The sequence below is a fragment of the Hypomesus nipponensis genome, chromosome 23 (assembly GCF_054491055.1).
Source record: "Hypomesus nipponensis isolate SF chromosome 23, ASM5449105v1, whole genome shotgun sequence".
Taxonomy (NCBI): Eukaryota; Metazoa; Chordata; class Actinopteri; order Osmeriformes; family Osmeridae; genus Hypomesus; species Hypomesus nipponensis.
This window is the reverse complement of record NC_140383.1, coordinates 2577501-2598842: the sequence shown is the minus strand read 5'-3', so window position 1 is coordinate 2598842 and position 21342 is coordinate 2577501. Positions and strand designations below refer to the sequence as shown.

At 47.2% G+C, this 21342-nt stretch overlaps 3 protein-coding genes and 2 non-coding genes across 11 annotated transcripts in view; 3 read left to right on the top strand and 2 right to left on the bottom strand.

Moving 5' to 3' along the window:
- Positions 1-56: 56 nt before the first annotated feature.
- Positions 57-4699, bottom strand: dhrs12 (dehydrogenase/reductase (SDR family) member 12). The gene is made up of 10 exons (XM_084689635.1): positions 4520-4699; positions 4062-4195; positions 3615-3697; positions 3168-3260; positions 2922-3003; positions 2618-2679; positions 2103-2207; positions 1926-2016; positions 789-926; positions 57-561 (listed from the first exon to the last, which is right to left on the bottom strand). Exons 1-10 carry the CDS (start codon positions 4573-4575, stop codon positions 449-451), a joined length of 957 nt encoding a protein of 318 aa, XP_084545761.1. The 5' UTR covers positions 4576-4699; the 3' UTR covers positions 57-448.
- A 466-nt stretch (positions 4700-5165) lies between these two features.
- On the top strand, positions 5166-5274 carry trnal-caa (transfer RNA leucine (anticodon CAA)). Its single transcript has 2 exons — positions 5166-5203; positions 5229-5274. It is a non-coding gene; the product is annotated as a tRNA-Leu (tRNA).
- Positions 5275-5547: 273 nt separating this feature from the next.
- trnal-caa (transfer RNA leucine (anticodon CAA)) lies at positions 5548-5658 on the top strand. Its single transcript has 2 exons — positions 5548-5585; positions 5613-5658. It is a non-coding gene; the product is annotated as a tRNA-Leu (tRNA).
- Positions 5659-5773: 115 nt separating this feature from the next.
- Positions 5774-11527, bottom strand: rubcnl (rubicon like autophagy enhancer). Its single transcript, XM_084689628.1, has 12 exons — positions 10742-11527; positions 10389-10471; positions 9980-10199; positions 9774-9834; positions 9513-9651; positions 8660-8799; positions 8193-8257; positions 7828-8066; positions 7459-7520; positions 7112-7265; positions 6466-6556; positions 5774-6372 (listed from the first exon to the last, which is right to left on the bottom strand). Exons 1-12 carry the CDS (start codon positions 11487-11489, stop codon positions 6290-6292), a joined length of 2085 nt encoding a protein of 694 aa, XP_084545754.1. The 5' UTR covers positions 11490-11527; the 3' UTR covers positions 5774-6289.
- A 2142-nt stretch (positions 11528-13669) lies between these two features.
- Positions 13670-21342, top strand: part of lrch1 (leucine-rich repeats and calponin homology (CH) domain containing 1) — a 50651-nt gene continuing 42978 nt past the window's right edge. The window contains exon 1 of one of the 7 annotated variants that reach the window (XM_084688793.1): positions 13670-14024. In XM_084688793.1, the coding sequence (XP_084544919.1) occupies positions 13799-14024 (226 nt within the window). In that variant the 5' untranslated portion in view covers positions 13670-13798. The remainder of the gene's footprint in view (positions 14025-21342) is intronic. The other 6 variants (XM_084688792.1, XM_084688795.1, XM_084688794.1 and 3 more) reach the window with 6 other exon arrangements.

Here is a 21342-nt window from a genome sequence, read left to right as displayed (position 1 = left end):
CCCATATCTGCCTATACTGTGGTAAACTAAATGCACTTCGATTATTTACAAATATATGAAAGTACCGGTAATTTATTATAAATGTATCAACCCAAGTTTCATCCCGTAACTGTGTACATCAAGCCATGGAGTTGTAGTTAGGAGTGTGTCAGTGTGGCCACATGCATCTTTGGATGTTGTTATCTGAAGTACACAGTACGTGTTTGGGTTTGGCACCACAGTGAGAGCTTCTTTATGGGAAGGAGCCTCCAACTCCTCCACTGAGATGGAAGTGAGTCGTCTCTTCCTCCCCCCATGTGATGCCTCCTGGACCAGAGGAGGACCCCCCAGGACCAGGGGGGCCTTCCACCACCGGGGTCTGAGGGTCTCTCCCCAGGACCAGGGGGGCCTTCCACCACCGGGGTCTGAGGGTCTCTCCCCAGGACCCCCCCCCCCCCCCCAGGAGAGATCAGGGTTTAAACTTTTGGGCGAGCTGATCCAGGACTTCCAGCAGCTTCTCCTCGTCTGCGCTGGAGGACCTGGAGGAGGCCAGGGGCAGGTGGGTGGCGACGGCCTTGCGGTCTGCACGCCATCATGGAAGACAGGAGGACACAAACGTGAGAATTTGAAGGGGATATCCTGACAATGTGTAGAGGACATTTAATGGAAAAAAATGGAAAATCCTGACAAAATGTATCGGATTATATTAAATCACTCCAAAGCTACCCCCCGCCCCCGCATCCCCCCCCCCCCCCCCAAAAAAAAAGTGTTGTCCTTGTCCATATTGTTTTAGGAGGTGTTAAACGAACCCTGGAAGAACAGTCCACTGGGCTGCTTGGTTGCCATGGGTGACACTGCCAGCCACACCACAGTGTCTGCCCCCATAGCCTCCGTCCGCAGCTTGTTCTTCATCTTGGCGTGGAAGTCGGGCATGGACAACTGGACAGCTATGGAAAAACACACACACACACAATCTTAACTGAACCTGTCACTTCCTGAATGGAAAAAAATCGACAAAGAAAGACTCGTGTCAAATACAATTCTGCTGAAAGTGGTTTAAATAAATACAAACTCTTAACACCTTTAAACATGCCAAGCATGTATGTGACCCTGGAGTGTATTTGACTCAGTTGTGTGTTTGGCCCTGCTCAGACCAGAGGCCCTACCTGGTGTGTGTTTGGCCCTGCTCAGACCAGAGGCCCTACCTGGTGTGTGTTTGGCCCTGCTCAGACCAGAGGCCCTACCTGGTGTGTGTTTGGCCCTGCTCAGACCAGAGGCCCTACCTGGTGTGTGTTTGGCCCTGCTCAGACCAGAGGCCCTACCTGGTGTGTGTTTGGCCCTGCTCAGACCAGAGGCCCTACCTGGTGTGTGTTTGGCCCTGCTCAGACCAGAGGCCCTACCTGGTGTGTGTTTGGCCCTGCTCAGACCAGAGGCCCTACCTGGTGTGTGTTTGGCCCTGCTCAGACCAGAGGCCCTACCTGGTGTGTGTTTGGCCCTGCTCAGACCAGAGGCCCTACCTGGTGTGTGTTTGGCCCTGCTCAGACCAGAGGCCCTACCTGGTGTGTGTTTGGCCCTGCTCAGACCAGAGGCCCTACCTGGTGTGTGTTTGGCCCTGCTCAGACCAGAGGCCCTACCTGGTGTGTGTTTGGCCCTGCTCAGACCAGAGGCCCTACCTGGTGTGTGTTTGGCCCTGCTCAGACCAGAGGCCCTACCTGGTGTGTGTTTGGCCCTGCTCAGACCAGAGGCCCTACCTGGTGTGTGTTTGGCCCTGCTCAGACCAGAGGCCCTACCTGGTGTGTGTTTGGCCCTGCTCAGACCAGAGGCCCTACCTGGTGTGTGTTTGGCCCTGCTCAGACCAGAGGCCCTACCTGGTGTGTGTTTGGCCCTGCTCAGACCAGAGGCCCTACCTGGTGTGTGTTTGGCCCTGCTCAGACCAGAGGCCCTACCTGGTGTGTCTGCCCAGCCAGGGTGCATGGATGAGAAGTGGATCTCTTTGTATTGGGAGGCCCACCTCTCCGTCAGAATCACCTGCTGTCTCTGAGGCAACAACACAACAAAGCACATCAACAGAACGCCTCTGTAGGAAATACGTTCTGTGTGAAATAACCCATGCACGTGCTTACTTTGTTCTGGGCGTAGACCATCGTGCCGTCAAACGTCCCCTTCTCAGACTGCAGGTCGTCCACGGTCATCTTCTGGACCAGCATGCCCCCTGAAGACACCGTGACCTGCATGGAGACAACGACCAAATCAAACTTTATTGATATAGCGCATTTCATACCAGAAAGCAACACAATGCGCTTCACAGAAGGGATGGGGGGGGCGGATTACAAATACTAGACTACACTCTGAAACAGACCGCCAGCTGCCAGACTGCCTTTTGTTGATTTTGTGATACCGTTATGCAGTCTTTTTGAGTGTTTATCAGCAGCGGCCACAAGAGGGCCCTGCAAGCAGCACCCTTAATTTTCAATAGAAACCAACAGATGTCCTTCTTCTGGCAATACAGAGCAGACCAAGGCAGGGAGCACAAAGCGAAGGAGACCAACGACACCTTGGTACAAATGTTGCTGCATCACCATGCTGCCATGCTCGATGTCAAGTAAGAGTTTGGAGAACTAGGTGAAACATGACTTACCACACGGGGGTCTTCAGCCTGTTTCAGGGTTGGAATCAGAGCCATGGTGAGGATGTAGGTTCCTAGAGGTGAGGGGAGACGCGCAGGTCCACACAGTCAAACACACCAAGCGCTTGCTCTTAACTGTTGGTAGTAATGTCGGGATTGTGTACTCCTTAACAGAACTGTTGCAAATATGATACTAGTAATACAGGATATGAATGTTAACAACGTATGTGCTGATAGAATAGCTATACAAGCTAATACTGTATAAGATTATGGACATGTTGTGAGGTTTGGAATACAAATGTACTTCAGTCCATACCGAGTGTATTTGTGGCAAAGTTTTTCTCAATCCCCTCCTCTGTCAGTTCTCTCTGGTTCACCATACAGCCAGCATTGTTGATCTGGAAGAGAAAAGCAGAGAAGAAAATAGCGATTTTTGATTAAACTTCACACTTTGTTTGGTCAAATCAAACTGATTTGTGTCGCCCTTTTTTACATGCAATGCCACAGAGATCTTAAGTGTTTTTCGGTGGACAGAATGGAATTGGTGAGATGCTTTGCTTACCAGTACATTAACACTGTTGCTTTGAGCGAAGCTCTGCACAAACTCCCACACCTGCCTGGCATTGGACATGTCTACAATGTGAACAAACACATTCTGGAAAGAAAAACACAATGATGAGTAGTGCGAAACCACCTTTAATAACATATTTTTAAGTTCTGTCCCTTAATAATAGTTAAACTTTTATTAAATTGTAGTTCAGCTCAATGCCTTAGAGCAGGGGTGTCAAACCCTGGTCCTTGGGGGCCACAGTCCTGTATGTTATAGATGTTTCCTTGATCCAGCTCACCTGATTTGAATGAATGGTCTTTATAACAACCCATTTAATTGAATCAGGTGTGTTGGAGCAGGGAAACATCTAAAACACGCAGGACAACGGCCCTCGAGGACCAGGGTTTGACACCCCTTCAGCCGCCGTGGTCAGGTAGGCGCTTTACAGGTGATCCTTACCTGGTTTTTACTCTGCTCCACAATTTCATCTTTGGCAGTCTCGGCTCTCCCCTTGTTTCGACACACCAGGTGAACTATCCCTCCTTCAGACATAAAAACCAAACAAGGGAATGTATGTTCTGTAACCGAGGGTGGGGGAGGTTGACCCTATATTTAGGCTATTTAATTAGTCTACACAAGGTACAATTTCAAATAACCTGGGCTAGGTCTTTCGGCAACACTACTCCACCTCAACGCATCGAGTTTATATAACACACAAATGTATTTAGTTGGTTTTACTATCTGTGAACTTTTATGAGACAGACGTTATAGTGTCATAACTTGGTTAATCATTGGAATCACACACTAACAGCGGTTATATATCACATGCTGTTGTTTTGTGTAGCCTTGTGGTTGATGTGAGTCAGTTCTAGATGAATAGGAACAGTCCTGTCTATGACACTGTACCTCTTTTGGCTATTTCATGTGCAGCCGCTTTCCCAATGCCACTGTTAGCTCCAGTGATCATGAAGGACCTTCCGCTCAGGTTCACTTCCAGATCCCCTGGGGTAAAATGCTTTGCTGCAGCTTCATATCCACTTCTGGAGAACACAATAATTAAATCCACAAATCAGGCCGTCAAGTCGGTTATAGGTTAATAGCTTTCTTATGACAAGTATAAAAACGTTAGGACAAGCAAGAGTACTGACGTATTAGGGTCACGCTGAATTAACATTTATTTTGTAACACACAGTTGTCAAGACTTAGACACCCGCAAACTCAAATTCATCATGTTTAAGGCGAACAGTATTTGGAGACAGTGATATACAGATTCACGCAACTGAATTTGTAAGAGGGCAACAGATTACTGTCTACGGATAAGCCATATAGCCTACAGTATACTGTTACTTGACGAAATTACTTACTTGGTATATTCCTGAAGTCCTTTAACAAACCAAACGGCATTTCTGTAGAACGACATATTTGACGTAGGCTATAATATAAACGGTGTTGCAGTCTTGTAGTATTCTTTCAGTAAGAGTTGCTAACATGCTTTGACTACGGTGATCTGTGTACACAGTGTTGTGAAACGGACAAGCCCATTTTCGTCTTTCATAAGAATGACTGGTCGGTTACGTAGCGATGGGTGGGGCTACATGAACATAGCATGCAAGCTAACTAAGCTAGCTAATGTACAATAGCTAACCTGAATGTTTTCCAAACATTTCTGGCTCTTATATTAGCAGATCATGCAGATAATATATTTAGGACGTAAATTGGTATATCGTAATCAGATGTAGAGCACGCACTAGCCTTGAGCATAAACCAAGCTAGTATAGGACAGCTATACTATTCCTTCTATCTAACTAGCATAGCTACGTAGTCCCAGTTGTCTAGATTAGCTAAATGCATGTACTGTAGCTTGCCTTTATATTTTATTTCATTAATGTATCTGTCCATTCAATTCAATAAACGACCATGTTATTATACATAAAGACTTTTTATAAATATAGTGATATTTATTCATACAAATTTCTTTTAAAAATCTTTTTCAGTCACTACATTTCAGTTGTCAGGATGGCCGAGTGGTCTAAGGCGCCAGACTCAAGGTAGTACCTTCCATACCAATGGGGTTTCTGGTCTCCGAATGGAGGCGTGGGTTCAAATCCCACTTCTGACAGATCATTTTGGTGTTCTAAATTTTTTAAGAAAACAAATTGGTTTCAAATCAGATTGACGGTTTAAAACACGCAGACAATTTCTGTTTAGCAAATGCACAGTTTTGAAGTAGTACGAATCTTGGATATCACCCGCTTCAAACAGGTTATGCTAAAAAAGGGCGTAGCTTACTACACGCAACTTAACAAGAAACGAGTTTACAAATTCATTTTCAAACCTGTTAGTTTAAAAATCTGTCATTTAAATAACGTTGTAATGCTCCGTTTGTACAGTTGTCAGGATGGCCGAGCGGTCTAAGGCGCCAGACTCAAGGTGAAATATCCTTCCCGGTGTAGGGCATTCTGGTCTCCGAATGGAGGCGTGGGTTCGAATCCCACTTCTGACAATGCTTTTAGACCGAACCAGAATTTTATTGCTCTTGTCTATGCAATTGTTTAAGTTATGCTGTTATAAATTCGTCATGGATATTCGGCTACTTGAGTTACGCTACTTGTTAACACATTGTATAAACGAATGTACGTTTTCATAACGTTAAATATTTGGTGATCAGGTTTAAGTCTTTTATTATTTTACATGAACAATGCCGCGATATACTAATACAATATTTACGTGATTATTTAAATACTCGTGAAAACATTTTACCAGATTTTACAACAGTGGTTTGGGAATGCACAGCATTTTATTAACAGAATACTCTGTATTCAGATGGAATTTGCAAACGCACTTGTAATTAAACAGATTTATTTGTTTCATAAGAACGCTAAAATGCAAAAACATGTAAAACAGATATTGTAAAAGAAAAATATGTACACTTAGAACATTTCTGTAGATCATTTATTTAGATGATATAGTAAACTAAGTTAAGTGGTCTAAATAGTAAAGAATGCTTGTCATGTACAGGATTTGGTATTGGAGTTGAGATTTAGAATGTCTTTTTATGTTGTAACAACCATGACTGTCACGATTAGACAAGACACACAAACTCGAATAAATTATATTTTGGATTTGGTGTCCAGTCATTGTAGTCTCAGTTTGATCCGAAGACATTTGGGGCACTCCTCATCTCTGAAACAGGAGTTGTGAAAGCAGCTCTTGCAAACTGACAAAGAGAGATTAACATTGATTTATTCAACAGTATTTATACACACTCACCCACTGTCACACACTTGTGGGTCTTTGGTAGAATCTTTACCTTGACAGCGCGTGCATATCCCGCGCTGGAAGGGGAAGATAACATCTTTCTGCTTGCAGAACTCACAGATGAAACCTTTAGCTAGACAAAGCTGGGGTAAAACAGGAATGAACATTTTCCCACCATGTTTATCTCAACAGACCGACCAATGAGAGCAGCGCTTGTTACAGGTCAGTAGCATGACCCACAAACCTGGCCTCAACTGAACGGATGTAGATTTCATTATACCTTTTGAACGTATCCTCGATTATACGCATTACAACTGTCTCTCTCTCTCTTTTCCTTTTCATATTCCAGAGAGAGAGAGAGAGAGAGAGAGAGAGAGAGAGAGAGAGAGAGAGAGAGAGAGAGAGAGAGAGAGAGAGAGAGAGAGAGAGAGAGAGAGAGAGAGAGAGAGAGAGAGAGAGAGAGAGAGAGAGAGAGAGAGAGAGAGAGAGAGAGAGAGAGAGAGAGAGAGAGAGAGAGAGAGAGAGAGAGAGAGAGAGAGAGAGAGAGAGAGAGAGAGAGAGACAGACAGAGACACAGAGAGAGAGAGAGAGACAGAGACAGAGACAGAGACAGAGACAGAGACAGAGACAGAGACAGAGACAGAGACAGAGGAGTAAGAGAGGAGGAGAAACCAACACCCTTACTGTGATTGGCTAACCTGACAGCTCCCCACATGGGCGGAGGCAGAGCGCAACACCTCCTTGGCCAACGGAAGCAGATGACCCCGTTTGACTTCCACAAGGTCGTCCATGGAGAACAGGTGTGGCCCCTGCGTCAGGTGATCAGGAAGCTGCTTGAATTCCTTCAAGACCCTGAAAATGTTTCCAGAAATATGGAGAAGAGGGTCATCGTGAATTACCACGTCGTGATGTATTACAATCATCTGACTGTACGTCCACAGGCTACACCTGAGTGCAAACTGTTAAGCGTAAGGGGGTGTGTGTGTGGATGGATGGAATATGAAAAGGAAAAAGAGAGAGAGAGACAGTTGTAATGTGTCTTTACCCTTCTGATAATCTGCACTTCTTCAGCAGCCTCTTAATGCCCAGCAGCTGTTCCTGGAGCTCCTTAAGAGACACAAGTGTTGATGAGATCAGAATGTGTGTGTTTGATTAGACCAGAATCTGTGTGTGTGTGTCTGATGATATCGGTATGTGTGCGTGTATTTGTGTGTGCGTGAGACTTCTGGAGCCCTGCAACATTCCCCAGCTCCTCCCAAATTACGGAAGACAACAGAAGACATCACCTCATCCTTCCACCAGGGAATCAAAGATTCCTCGTCAAGGAACACACCTCATGTTTTTAATCTTCCGAAACACGTTTTTTCCTTTCCCACAACACCCCCACACGGCCTAGTCTCTCAGAGGAACTCACCCTGAACCTGTCCAGGTCTCGCACTCGTCCGTAGAGACCCGTGCCGACGCAGGTGAGGTCAAACAGAGGCTGGTGCCACACAGAGTCCAGCAGCTGTTTAGAGAAGTCACTTACAGCGTACTTGCCGAAGTCCCACAGGGTCAGGACGCGACTGGGTATCACTGACTCCGCACCTCCATGGCAGCAGTCGCAGAAGTACTTGCCCAGGTATTCGCAATAACGCAGCTTCTTCATGTATCCTAAACGGCAGAGAGAGGGCGGTAGGTTTCATTACACACAATGTATCAGTCAACATCAAGATATATCAAGTCTAATCATCAGACCCCACACAGGAAGTAGGATTTAGTTCCTTCCTGGGTACTTACTGGGTTCTATCTCCGTCCCACAGCCAGCGCAGAGGAAGTGCTGCATGGTAACCACCTCACTGCGCCTGGCGACGAGGAAGGCCGTTGTAAGACGACAACACGCGTGTAACATGGAAGCATCATGTGGAAAGCGTCTGTAGCTAGCTATGTTAGCTTGCATGCTATGTTAGCTTGTGTTGTGGTTTCTTGATTATTGGGCAGGGTGGCAGACATAGGTGGTAGTCAGAGGAGAGGTGGAAGGCCCAAGAGGAGTACTGACACTTACCGTCTGCCGGCACTCACCGGCTGTATCAGTCTCAGTACTCCTCTTGGGCCTACCACCTCTCCTCTGACGACACTTGCATGCTATTTTCACGTAGCCCGACATCCATCACTATGCAACCGACCAGTCAAATGTATGTCCTTTTGCAACATCCTCAGATCTTTTAGTTATCGGATACACACACAGAAACAGAAACACAGTCTACCTGTGAGAGGACAGTACAGTGACGATGATCTGGAAGCGTGGAGGCTCCCAGCTGAGGGATCCCCTCATCCTGGTCCTTTGCCTGATCTCCTCACTCAGGCTAACGTTAGCATCGTTCACCACAGGAGCTGTCCCTGGGAGCTGGGGACAGAAGCTAACGTTAGCATCGTTCACCACAGGAGCTGGGGGTCAGAGGTCACAGACCAGGCTCCCACTGGAGTCATACTCCAGCAGTCCTCCCCTTTATTCTGTTTATTACAATTTTTTTTAAATAAGACTTGCCAGAGCGCTCCCGTTTTATGTAAAATGTATAAGAAAAATGGTCACATTGGGAATTTCAACTCAGTATAGTTCAATAGTAAGGCATTTGACTTGAGATCAACAAGTTGAAATCCCAAATTAGCTTCAATTTGGATGAAAGCGTGTTCCGAATACACTCTTTCATAAAAAGGATCTGAGTCATTTCCATTCGGACTCGTGTGGTTGAGTTTGGGTAGATATGAGGACTTGACCTGGGATCCTACTGTATGTAGCAAGCTGTGCGTCTCTATTTCATGAGAGGAGTGTAGCAATGGAGGACATTCTTGCTTTAACTGTCACTGACGCATGTTCCCTGCTTCTCTTTTAACCTATGTCAATTCCATTCTCATTTAGTCAAAAAGTACTTGACTAATGACACCGATTGTTCACAAGATTGCCAGATCCCTATCTGTGCAATGTAACACCATGTCACTCTAAAACACTGAGTCAAAGTCTAACTTGACGGTAGAACTGACTGCAAGCCAGGTCAAGAGGTCACAGATTCAACCAACCCCCTCCCCGCCCCGCCAAGTCGTAACCATGGCGATTCTCACTTCCTGGAGGGACGTCCTAAGGCTCTGTCGGCCCCGCCTCAATCCCTGGGATGGAAACCATAGGCGCCTGAACTCCAACACAAGCTGCTGGGCCAAACACTCTGCAGAGCAATGCATCATGGGAGATGGGAGCCTCTGCCTGTGTGGGGCAGTTTGGATCAGAAAGATGCCAGAGATGACAGGAAAGACAGGTTTAAATAACCCCAAAACAATGGCAGTTAATTGCTGGGAGATTAGATGTTTTTGTTGTGTTTTTCTCACCTTTTGAAACACTTTTGAAAGCGTGAACCTCTACTTATTGGTCGCAGTTCCATTTCACTGTCTGCAATTCCAAACAGGTATATTCCAGTACCTTCTCAATTATACCTGTCTTCTTAAAAGGTTTAGTGTATGTTCACTGAATTGTCTGTCTTGCCACCTCAAGACATTACATTTCCATAGCATGTTAAATGTATATTTATATTTACCTAAATTGTCAACTGCCATGTTCTCACCACCTTCAAAACCACTGTCCACGGAAACTCCCGAGAGTGTCTTATCTTGACGTGCGTCAGGTTTGGGCTCGGTCTTCTCTCCTCGGTCCTGGGTGTCTTTTGACCCGGTGCTCCCCTGACTCAGGCTCAGGGTCCACTTCACTGCCTCCAGCACTTCCAGAACCAGGTCCACCACCACAAAGTGAGCATTCTCCTGCACACACATTAACACACACATTAACACACACATGAACACACACACACACACCTACACACGCCAGACGCAACATAACACACAAGAAACACCAGACTCAATAATCCATCGAACAAACTGGATTACAGTGAAATCTCGTTATCTCTCCTAAACGAGCCTACGATAATGATAAATGAAATCCTCTGACACCTGTTCCAGGTTACAGCTGGTCTTGTATAGCTCAGCGTGGCAGGGGGTTGAATCACTTGACCTCTTACTCTTCTCATTGGGCACTGAACCGAACACAAACAGACGCACAGATGTTGACATCAGAGAACTGAGGGAAGGTATCCATGTGGAGACAACAGCACACTCCACACAGATGAGATACTGATAACTATTGATGGCAGAAACCATTGATAACTTGGTAACGATCGATGACAGAAACTATTGATAACTTGGTAAGTATTAATGACAGAAACTATTGATAACTTGGTAACGATTGATGACAGAAACTATTGATAACTGTTGATAACCACTGATGACAGAAACAGGAAGGTCACCTCTTTTTGTGAGCGCATCAGAGCTCCAGCGCAGCCTGCTCCCCTCCCCGCCGTGGCCACGCCCACCCAGGTGCCTCCGCAGGGGCAGTCCGCTGGTCAGGAGACGGGTCAGGCTGGCTGAAACCCCATGCTGCTCCGAGGGCTGCTGCTCCGAGGGCTGCTCCTGGAGCTGCTCCTGGGGCTGCTCTGGGGCCTGGGACTGGGGCGCCGGACATGGGCAGTGAGTCGTCCCCACCTCAGCCGGTCCAGACAGCCCCTCAGGACCCGGCGTCAGGGCTTCGCCCCGACCCAGGGAAGGTGCTGCGGTTGGGGGAGACGGGGAGAGAGATGGCTCCTCGATGCCTCCGTGCCTGGACAGGGATTTCCTCCTTCTGCTGGAGATGACAGGACTGCTTCGAGGGAGGGGGACCTGGCCGTCCACTGGGGGCTGGAGAGACGAGTCCTGGCGTCTCAGTCCGCCTTGGAAGCTTTCGTCCCTCGAGGTCTCTCCTACATCGTCATCTTTACCGTGACGAGGAGCAGCACTTCGTTTCTGACTGTGGTCGTGTCTGACCGTATCTGCGTTTTCCTCAAGGGGCTCTGGATTGGAGTCTGGGCCCGTAAGGGTTCTGAAGGGCGAGACGTGCACCAGTAGGGAGGGGACTGAGGGTTGCTGGGATAGCGTTGGAGTTTGGGGTCCTCCAGAAGGCTTCAGGGAAGGTAGATCCCTGATTGGATGAGCGTCAGTCGATGGGCAAGTCTGAGACATTGTTGATGGTTGTAGAAACTCTTCTGTGATGAGATCCAAGGAAACTAGAAGCGTGAGAAAGATGTGAGAGGAAGGTCACAGGCAGAGAGGTTTGGAGCCGAGAAGACAGTGAAATCACTTAAAACAGCAAATACTAAAAACATTTTTGAGGCGGTCGATCGCAAGGAAAGCTCAGTGGTTAGAGCATTTTACTATAGATCAAAAGGTCAAAGGTTCACATCCCTCCTGTGCTGTCTCTTCCACTGGATAGAAGTCCCTGCTATGTGAACACATTCATATTAGTGAAGTGTATCTGATGCTGTTGCAGTAATACCAGGGGTCAGTGTGAGCAGGTTTGATTTCCTGGATCAAAACAAATCCTAGCTATCTCCAAACCCATCAATCCTAAACATCTTAACGTTTTATGTGCCTTATGAACCAGCAGTAAATGTAAGAGTGTAAGAGTAAGCAGTAAGAGTGTAATGGAAGTTTTCAGCTGTGTACAAGGAACGTTTTCAGCAAATATTTGACAGATTTAGAGTTAATTTCAACAGTTGGTTTGATTGATATACTAGCTGACTCTTGGGTGAATACAGTTACAAATTATTGTCTTTACTAATAAACAAATCTTTCTTCCTTGGGATGAAGCTGGTAGACAATACAATAGTTTGTTTTAAGCCTCCAGTCCATAAATCATGTGCCAGCAACACAGGGTCGGGTGCAATATCCATTTGTTGGTTGTAAAAAAACAACAGCATCGACAACAACCAGCACAAAATAACCGTTTAATACATGCATTGAACATTCAAATCCACTTACCATTTTTGTGTGATCTCAAACTGTCCAGGCACACAGAGTGTTCAAAGTGTGTGTGCCATCTGAAAGGAAATAGCTCTCAGTGGCATCGTCAGCTACTTGAGAAATGAGACGGTTGGAAAGTTTCTATACTTCCTGTATTTTTTTCCTCAGCTGTACATTTGTGGTTAAACAGTGACCTTTCTAAACCAGATTAGATTAGCCTGATAGTGGGGCCTTCCAAACAAATAATTAGATGACTTAATATTTACATGAATTCAAATGATATCAACACTTATTTGAGATATTAGTGTTCAAGTGCAGATCCTATATTTTTTCTAAAATACGTTTCAACTTTAGTTTGGTTCGTTGTTTAACTCTTAATAAAGTTCTCTTGCACTGTTTGAAGTTACATGGTTGGCTTCATCAGGGCAGTAGCTGGCCTCGTCACCAGTGCTGGTGAAATCTCCTCCTTTACTGAAGGAACACAAACACCCTGACAAGCCCAATCCTCAGGGAACAATCTCCCCCCGCCTAAAGTTCAGAACTGATGAGCTGTGACTAGAAACGAGTGCACTGTGAGAAATGCTGTGTTCGGCATGAAAGAAGCTCAACACTGTCTGAAGCTAAAACCGTCACATCTTAAAGTGTCAGAATGGAGGAAGGAAAGAGGAAGTATGATTTGAGATTAGAGAGTTTATTTTATTTTTATCGAGGGCTCTAAATATAATGGAGCCTGAAGTAAGACATTAATCCCTCTGAATAGGGCACCAACTGAAGAGATAGATTAAATTATGAATATGATTAAAATCAGTGTTGATTGACAATACAGATGAATCGCAGTTCTCATGTTTCTGTAGCTAGCAACATGTGATGAACATGGATTGACAGAGGAAAGAGGACACATGATGTCATAGTGACACTGGGACACTTCTCCTTAGTGTGTGTTGGATGTGTGTGCGTGTGTGTTGGCTGTGATTGTGTGTGTGTGTGATGGGTGTGCGCTCTTAACTGGTGATCAGAATATCTGCTGAGGCTGGTTATGCAATAGCTTGACTCAGCACTCACATTCTTAGTGAGAGACCTGTACCCCCCCCCCCCCCCCCTCTCTCTCTGTCTCTGTGTCTCTCCCCTCCCTAAATTTCTCGTACACACACATAATGGCATATTTTTTATATTGCAAACCCACCCTCTTTGCCTGTCTCTCACTATCAAACTGTGGGATTCCTAAAAACGTGTGCAAATATGTATGTAGGCAAGTCCTGTTCGTATCCATGCAGCAGCTAAGCCTGCATGCATGTGGACTGTCTGGTAAAAACAAAGTATGTTGTTGTTCAGCCTGAGTAAAGCCATAGGAGGGCGCCAACAACTCAGTTAATACACGTTGTGCCCTGGCCGGAGTTACAATACAGAGCGCAGTCGCAGTGGGAACGCAGGCAGTCGAGAAGGAAATTTGCGCACCGCTGGAGTCTCTGTCGTACTTTGCACTTGGATATACTAATATTTTTTCAATTCAATATAAAGCGGAGGCGAACATGGCGACGTTGGTACCAGACCTTCGTCCCCATTCCCAGGTCGCTTCTGCCTCAATTCAAAGTCTCAGCGGTATGGGGTCTCTTACTAACACGCCTCTCAACCGCGGCTTGGAGAGGGCTTTGGAAGAAGCAGCGAACTCCGGGATCTTGAACCTCAGCGCCAGAAAACTCAAAGAATTCCCTAGGACAGCGGCCAACTATGATTTATCAGACACGGTAGATGCAGGTAAGAACATGCATCATTAGATTGTCCAACATCTCCGGGCGAGCCATGCATTGGGAAGGGTTAAGAGGACATTGGATGCTATTGCTAGAGATACATTTAGATAAATATTGGGAGAAATTGAATTGGCAATCATTTCACTCAGTCATTATTGCGCATTGTGTTAAGTTGTGGACATTGTGTGTCTGTGTCGCGCAGATCGTTGTGAGAGTCTGCGACGGGGCAGATGTTTAGGATTGTGCGTAGGCAAGGAAATGTGGGACACTGCGTGAATTCAAAGCTCAAATAAAAGCCTACCATAAATGCCCCTAGGCTATATGTTTATCTCGGACTATAACGGATAGGCAATCGAAGAAGATGCTCTGACTGCCACTTACTCGGTAGCTTGGAAAGCCCCATGCTTTCCCAGAAAGCTTTTCAATTTCGGTTTATAACGTCAGACTTTGGCCTCCTTCTCGCAAACGAAGTTGTCCAGTAAACGCTATTACAATGCATTTGTCTTTCAAAATTTCAAAATAAAATTGTCCGTACCCCAAAAGTTGACTTGAAAAAAAAGTGTTTGGGGAAGGGTTATTCGGCTGTCAAATGTACTCAGCTCATCATGTTGTGCTTGCTTTGCGTGTGCATCAATTTATCAATGTAGCAGCACGTGCACGCACGCACTCAATGAAGGAGCCATTTGAACTGGTTCGAGCCCCTCGTCATGACGTCATACCCAGAACATTTCTCCGATATTGTTAGAACACAGTTCCTTCCGTCTCACGCATGTACTGTCGTGTGACCGACTCCGAGCCCCGTGAGATGCTTATGCCGCTGATGTTAATCCCATGGTTACGTCTACAGGGCACAGATGACTCCTAACATTAGGCCTACATGTGATTAGACAATAGTCATAGATCAGCGGTTCTTATTGCAGTCATCAGATTACACACTAGCAGCCAACCCAAACACACGCATCCTCAGAAAATCGGATCCACAGAGAGATATCCAAACAAACTATTACTCAACTTTTGGAAAGGTCCCAAGGGAATTTGCTCATCATTTTAACACTTTAAATTCCACAGAAAACCTGAACCCCACAAGTCCCAACCTGAATAGGACACACATCCACATCGTAATCCTAAAGTGCTCATGAAATGTCGTCGCCATTGAATTCCACTGTGAATGATTGATCTCTGCCCTGGCTGTCACTGTGGGGGGTGACAGGATCGCTATTCCTAGAGGTGACAGAATGACCCTACTACTGTGTCAACTCTCAGTCAACATAACTCACAGTTAGCAGGGCTACTGGGGCAGAGTGCTGGCTCTGGACCCCTCACTGACACCCAGCATGGCAGCCCTGCAGTTGGGTTGCCAGTATATTTACGATTTGACAGCGGTTGGTGTCGTGAAATACAGATGATATTGGAATTGCATCATAATAAAATTTGTAATTGTGTGAGAGAGAGAGAGAGAGAGAGAGAGAGAGAGAGAGAGAGAGAGAGAGAGAGAGAGAGAGAGAGAGAGAGAGAGAGAGAGAGAGAGAGAGAGAGAGAGAGAGAGAGAGAGAGAGAGAGAGAGAGAGAGAGAGAGAGAGAGAGAGAGAGAGAGAGAGAGAGAGAGAGAGAGAGAGAGAGAGAGAGAGAGAGAGAGAGAGAGAGAGAGAGAGAGAGAGAGAGAGAGCATGTATGTGCTTGGGTGTGTTTGTTTACACACACAGATGAAAATCTGTCTCCCTGCTTTGAGCAGGGCCGTATAGTGTTGGGCGTTAAAGGGTTTTTTCTCCAATCTAATAACAGGATAAGAAAGTGGAGGAAACTTCAGCTCCCCCAGTTCACTTCTAGGACCCCTAGCATCCCAGAAGACACCACCGCACCTTGTTTGGGTCTCCCTCCAGAAATAGCTCTGCCGAGGAAGACCCCGAAGGGTGGTATGGAAGAATCACAACCAGACGGCGTCTTCGGACGGTCGATAACTTATCCTCTGCATTGTGAAGACATTATCTGTTTGGTCACATGTTTTCTCCGTGGGTATTTATGCTGTGTGTTGCGTTTAGTGGTTGGTGGTTTTCCAGGCCTGTGGAATGAAGCAGGAAACTGCCCAGCAGTTTACCTCCCACTCGGATCTCAGCAGAGCACAAGGGCATTTCTGGCACCGTGTCAACATGTCCACTCACTCACACAGCTACCAGCGAGTGCTGTATGTGTGTGTGTGTGTGTGTGTGTGTGTGTGCTGTATGTGTGTGTGTGTGTGTGAGGGATCGCGTTCACGGACGTCTGCAATTACATCAGATTGGAACGTTTTTCCCGTTGAGTTATGCATGTTGGTGGAGATTCAGGAATTCTCAGGATACTCAAAGGTTGTTCGGTTGGTGGTTGATGTTTGTGTTGAAGTCTTTCAGTGGGTGTCGGGGGGGTACTGTGATGTCATGGATCTGGTGTGGACCGTTTCCCTGGTTACTAGAGAGCCCCCTCCCAGGGCTACGACCCTCACTTCTCACCCGCCACTCTGGTCTTCCTGCCCTCACACACACATACTGACACACACACTCACACACACTCACACAAACACGCACACACAAATATAGAAACACACACACACACCTACTACACATCAACACAGTCTCCTACAGGAAGCAGTGAATTGGTGGGAATGCGGCATGGGGAAGGGTGTTAGGGTGTTGGGAGGGAAGAGGCTGTCCGGTCTGCTGTTGGACCACACCTGAGATAACGACAGCTGAGTGGTAAACACAGAGTTCTCCTGCCCTCCCCCTCTCCCCCTCCCTCTCTCCCGCTCTCTCTCACTCTCTCTCTTCCTCAGTTCCTCTCTCTCTCTCTCTTCCTCAGTTCCACACTCTCTCTCTCTCTCTCTCTCTCTCTCTCTCTCTCTCTCTCTCTCTCTCTCTCTCTCTCCTCAGTTACTCTCTGTCTCGTATCTTCAGCTGTTTCATCTCTAACAGTGTTAGAGCCCTGGGCTGCCCTTGCACCCATCACACTAAACAGATTTTATTACAACCCTTCAGTGAATCCAGTATCATAACCCGGCTCAGATCTATTCCTCTCACTCCCTCTTTCATCCTGACACCTCAGTGTGCCGTCATACGTCACACACATCACCAGCTCCGCAAGCTCAGATTCCGGAAGGCCCCGGCGACGGTAACCGTGGCGATGAGCTAAACACGGCCGCTCTCTGCCCCTGCCAAGCTGCTCCTGCTGGAGGATAGTGACCTAATGCATTGTTAATGGACTCGTTAAGACCTTGTTTTGGAGGAGGAGTCGGGACCTGGAGACTGTTCCAGGGTTCTAACTAAGAACATGGAGATACAGCAGCCCATGTTTCTGTGGTCAGGACGTCTGTAGATAAGAAAACTACAATGTTGGCCTTGCTCCATCTTCTTGAAAACACCAGGACTTCAACAAATTACAGTTGTATATGATTACTGATATCTTAGGTATGATATTGTTTAAACTTGATGAGTGGACCTACGACGGACATTCAGAGAAGAACAGGGGAGTTGTTTCATTGGCTAGTTGTGTTAAATCGCCTCGTTGACAGAATAGAAATCCTGCGTTGGGTTAGACTGTTGTCTTCAGTGTCGTCCTCCATCACAGACGTGGTGCATGCTCTCTTATCACTTGGTCACACCGAGCGTGTTTTGGTAAACAAGTGTGACTTTGAGGGTTTCCCCAGGCGCAGCTGAAGGGCCGGTGGTGGTGACCCAGAGAGGGTCCGACAATCAGAGATTAGGAGGCCAGGGGGATTATGATGGGGATTAGGACGAGGGTGGACGTAATCCCTCCTCCCCTTCTCTGTCTGATGCTTTCAGACACCTAGAACACACACACACACACACACACTCTCCAGTCTGTGTGTGTGTGTGTGTGTGTGTGTGTGGACAGAGGGGTGTTATTGATCACACAATCAACTATCAAAATCAACGTCAGATTGAAACAGATTGAAACAGATTGAAAGAGTGCAAATGACACGACTGCAGCTGGAGGGGTTTGTGTTTCCTCTGTGAAAGTGTTCCGTTTCAGTTTGGAGATAACAGGAGAGGGAGACATGCTAAGAGAGAAGAGACATACTGAGAGAGAGAGAGAGAGAGAGAGAGAGAGAGAGAGAGAGAGAGAGAGAGAGAGAGAGAGAGAGAGAGAGAGAGAGAGAGAGAGAGAGAGAGAGAGAGAGAGAGAGAGAGAGAGAGAGAGAGAGAGAGAGAGAGAGAGAGAGAGAGAGAGAGAGAGAGAGAGAGAGAGAGAGAGAGAGAGAGAGAGAGAGAGAGAGAGAGAGAGAGAGAGAGAGAGATACTGAGAGAGAGATACTGAGAGAGAGATACTGAGAGAGAGAGAGAGAGATACTGAGAGAGAGAGAGAGAGAGAGAGAGAGAGAGAGATAGATACTGAGAGAGAGAGATACTGAGAGAGAGAGATACTGAGAGAGAGAGGATGGCAGACATGGTGTGGAGATGGCGTTAACTCGATTAGAGGGTTAATTGCTTCAGGCTGTGATGTCCCGCCGTCTCTCCCCCCCGCTACGCTGCTCTGTCAGAGACAAACCCAGACGCCCACACACACACACACACACACACACATATCCCACAAACCATGCTCCTCTCCCAAGCACACACTCACACAGACACACAGGAGCAAATACCCCCTTATTAAGAAAGACCATATCTCAATCCATCCCCTCCCAAATACTCACTCACACACTCACAATACACGCACTCGCAACACACACTAAATGCTATCTCTGTGTGTCTGTGCTCTGCTGCTGGTGGTGCTGGGGGAGGGGGGGGAGGGGAGGGGGGAGGGGGGGGAGAGGGGGGTTGATACAGTCATGTTATTCCTCTGTCACGTCTGCTTACCAGGGTGACAGGTTGCTATGACACCCTGCAAAGCAGCATGACGAGCCCTCACACCCACAGGCAGGACTGGAGGGGAGGGGGGGGGGGGAGGGGCGTGTGTCTGCATGTTAGCAGGAGATGGACAGGCGAAGGGGTGCCAGTGTGATGCCAGGGAAGGTTATGAGGGCGAGAGGGTGGGGGAGGAGAGGGTGGTGGAGGGAGAGGGTGGGGGAGGAGAGGGTGGTGGAGGGAGAGGGTGGGGGAGGAGAGGGTGGGGGAGGGAGAGGGTGGGGGACGGAGAGGGGGAGGGGGTGGGAGAGGGAGGGTAGGGGGGAGGGAGCTTCTTTCTGAAGTGCAGGTCAGGGTGAATTTGGCCTATATTTTGGGGGGATGCCTGGCTTTACAAGGGCTTATTCTGTCAGGTCACACAACCACAACCCGTCTCAAACCTCCTGCGTTGTGAATGCTGAAACAGCAATGAACTTGATGAGAGAAAAACTATGAGTAATTCATGTTATTTTACAGTAGTGAACTTCCTCATGTTCCACAACATTACACAAGTTGGGTGTCTGTGTGTGTGTTTTATGCTTCACTTGATGGTTTCAAAGCTTAAAGCCCTGGAAATGTTATACAATTGATGTTTTTTCTCTCTTTCTCTTCCTCTCTCTCTCTTTCTTTCTCTCTCGTTAATTCCTGAACCCCAACCCAAACAAACACACACCTTGCCCCTCCCCCAGCTACAGGGGATCTCTCTGTGCGGTGGTGTAATGTGATGTCATGCACAGTTCTCCTTCTCTCTCTCACACACGCACCTACACACTCCCACACACCTACACACACCCTATATCAGGTGTTGCCAGAAAGCCCCTTCAGGATATGGTCGGTTACCTTAGTGCACTATCACATGTCCTCACAGGTCTAGTAAGTTAAAAGCGTCATGGTGGGACATGTCGGATTAGACCCAGGTTGAGGGGTGTTGAGTGATAGAACAGCTAGTTCTGACCTTACTCTGCGATTGGCTTAAAGGCTGCTGCTTGGTTAGTTTAAGCCAATCATCTTAATTGTAACATTCACACCTGTTCTGTTCTCACTCTACCTGACAGACTAACTGTACTTATCACTGTACGAGATCAATGCGTTATGCGGGAGTTCTGTATATTGTGATAAGGGAGCAGTTATAATAACAACAACGTTGGCCATTTGTTGCTAAAATAATGAGACATTTCACTCTTAATTTTACAGAAACAATATGGAGGGGATATTTGAACAGGGCTGAGGAGGTTCAAACTGGACATTTCACAGAAAGAACAGTATGAAGTCCTCCGGACACATTCCACAAGAGTAGCTCTGCCGAAGACACGCGCTGTAGGTTGGGACAGGATGCCCTGGGTTGGAGGGCGTTGAGGCAGTGTCCTCGTGTTTCCCCCGGCAGGAAACAGCCCTTTCTGCTGCCCTTCCACACAATGAGGAGGGAGAGGCCTCTTCCTGTCCCCGTGTTGCTGTGAAAAGACCTGCGGCAGGCCAGGGTTCCACAGCTAGCTATAGGCCAGGGTTCCACAGCTAGACATAGGCCAGGGTTCCACAGCTAGACATAGGCCAGGGTTCCACAGCTAGATATAGGCCAGGGTTCCACAGCTAGATATAGGCCAGGGTTCCACAGCTAGACATAGGCCAGGGTTCCACAGCTTGCTAGGTCTCAGCACACACAGACACACTCTGTTCATACGTAACAGAATACTACACCTGTCCCTTCCCCTCATCCAAAAATAAAAAGGTGACATTGCAAACACAACCATACCTGAACATTTCCCCACCAGGCTAGCGCCCCACCCCCAGCCTGCCCCAGATCTGTCTGCCCAGAAGCAGCCTCTCTCTGGCCCTTGTCAGACTGCTCATGGGGGGTCTGGCTCTGTGGGAGCCAGCCTGGGTTCTGGAGGAAAGAAGGAGTCAGTTATTCCTGGGTTCTGCCCTACTTTCGCTCTGAGAACACACAGCGGTGTTCCGGGGTGGGAGCCATGACTACAGGACCAGCATTCTGTGTTCCGTGACAGAAGCCTCAAGGTTTTCTGGGAAGGCGTTCCTCCAGTGCTCCAAGACACACTGACTCTGTCGCTTCAATGACACGGGAGTTTGGGTGACTTTTGAGCATATAATACAGTTGAATACTGTGCGTGGTTGTGGAGGATCTGGAGCAGAGACGTGTGACTTCGCCTCAGTGAGTGCAGCGTTCCTCCCCGACAGAGGTTGGAGTTCAGCACTGCAAGCCTCTACTCACGAGAGAGTGTGTGGGTGCTCTGCTTACTGCCGTTTGTCGGTTACATAATATGGTCTTAAAGTGATCCAATTTAGACATGATAAAAAGAGAGAAGAAGAGGGGGGGGAGAGATGGAGAGAGAGAGAGATGGAGAGAGAAACGTAGAGGGAGAGACCGAGAGGAAGAAAGAGAGAGAGAGCGAAAGAGAGAAATAAAGGAGAAGTGTTGAAGACATTCTCACACAT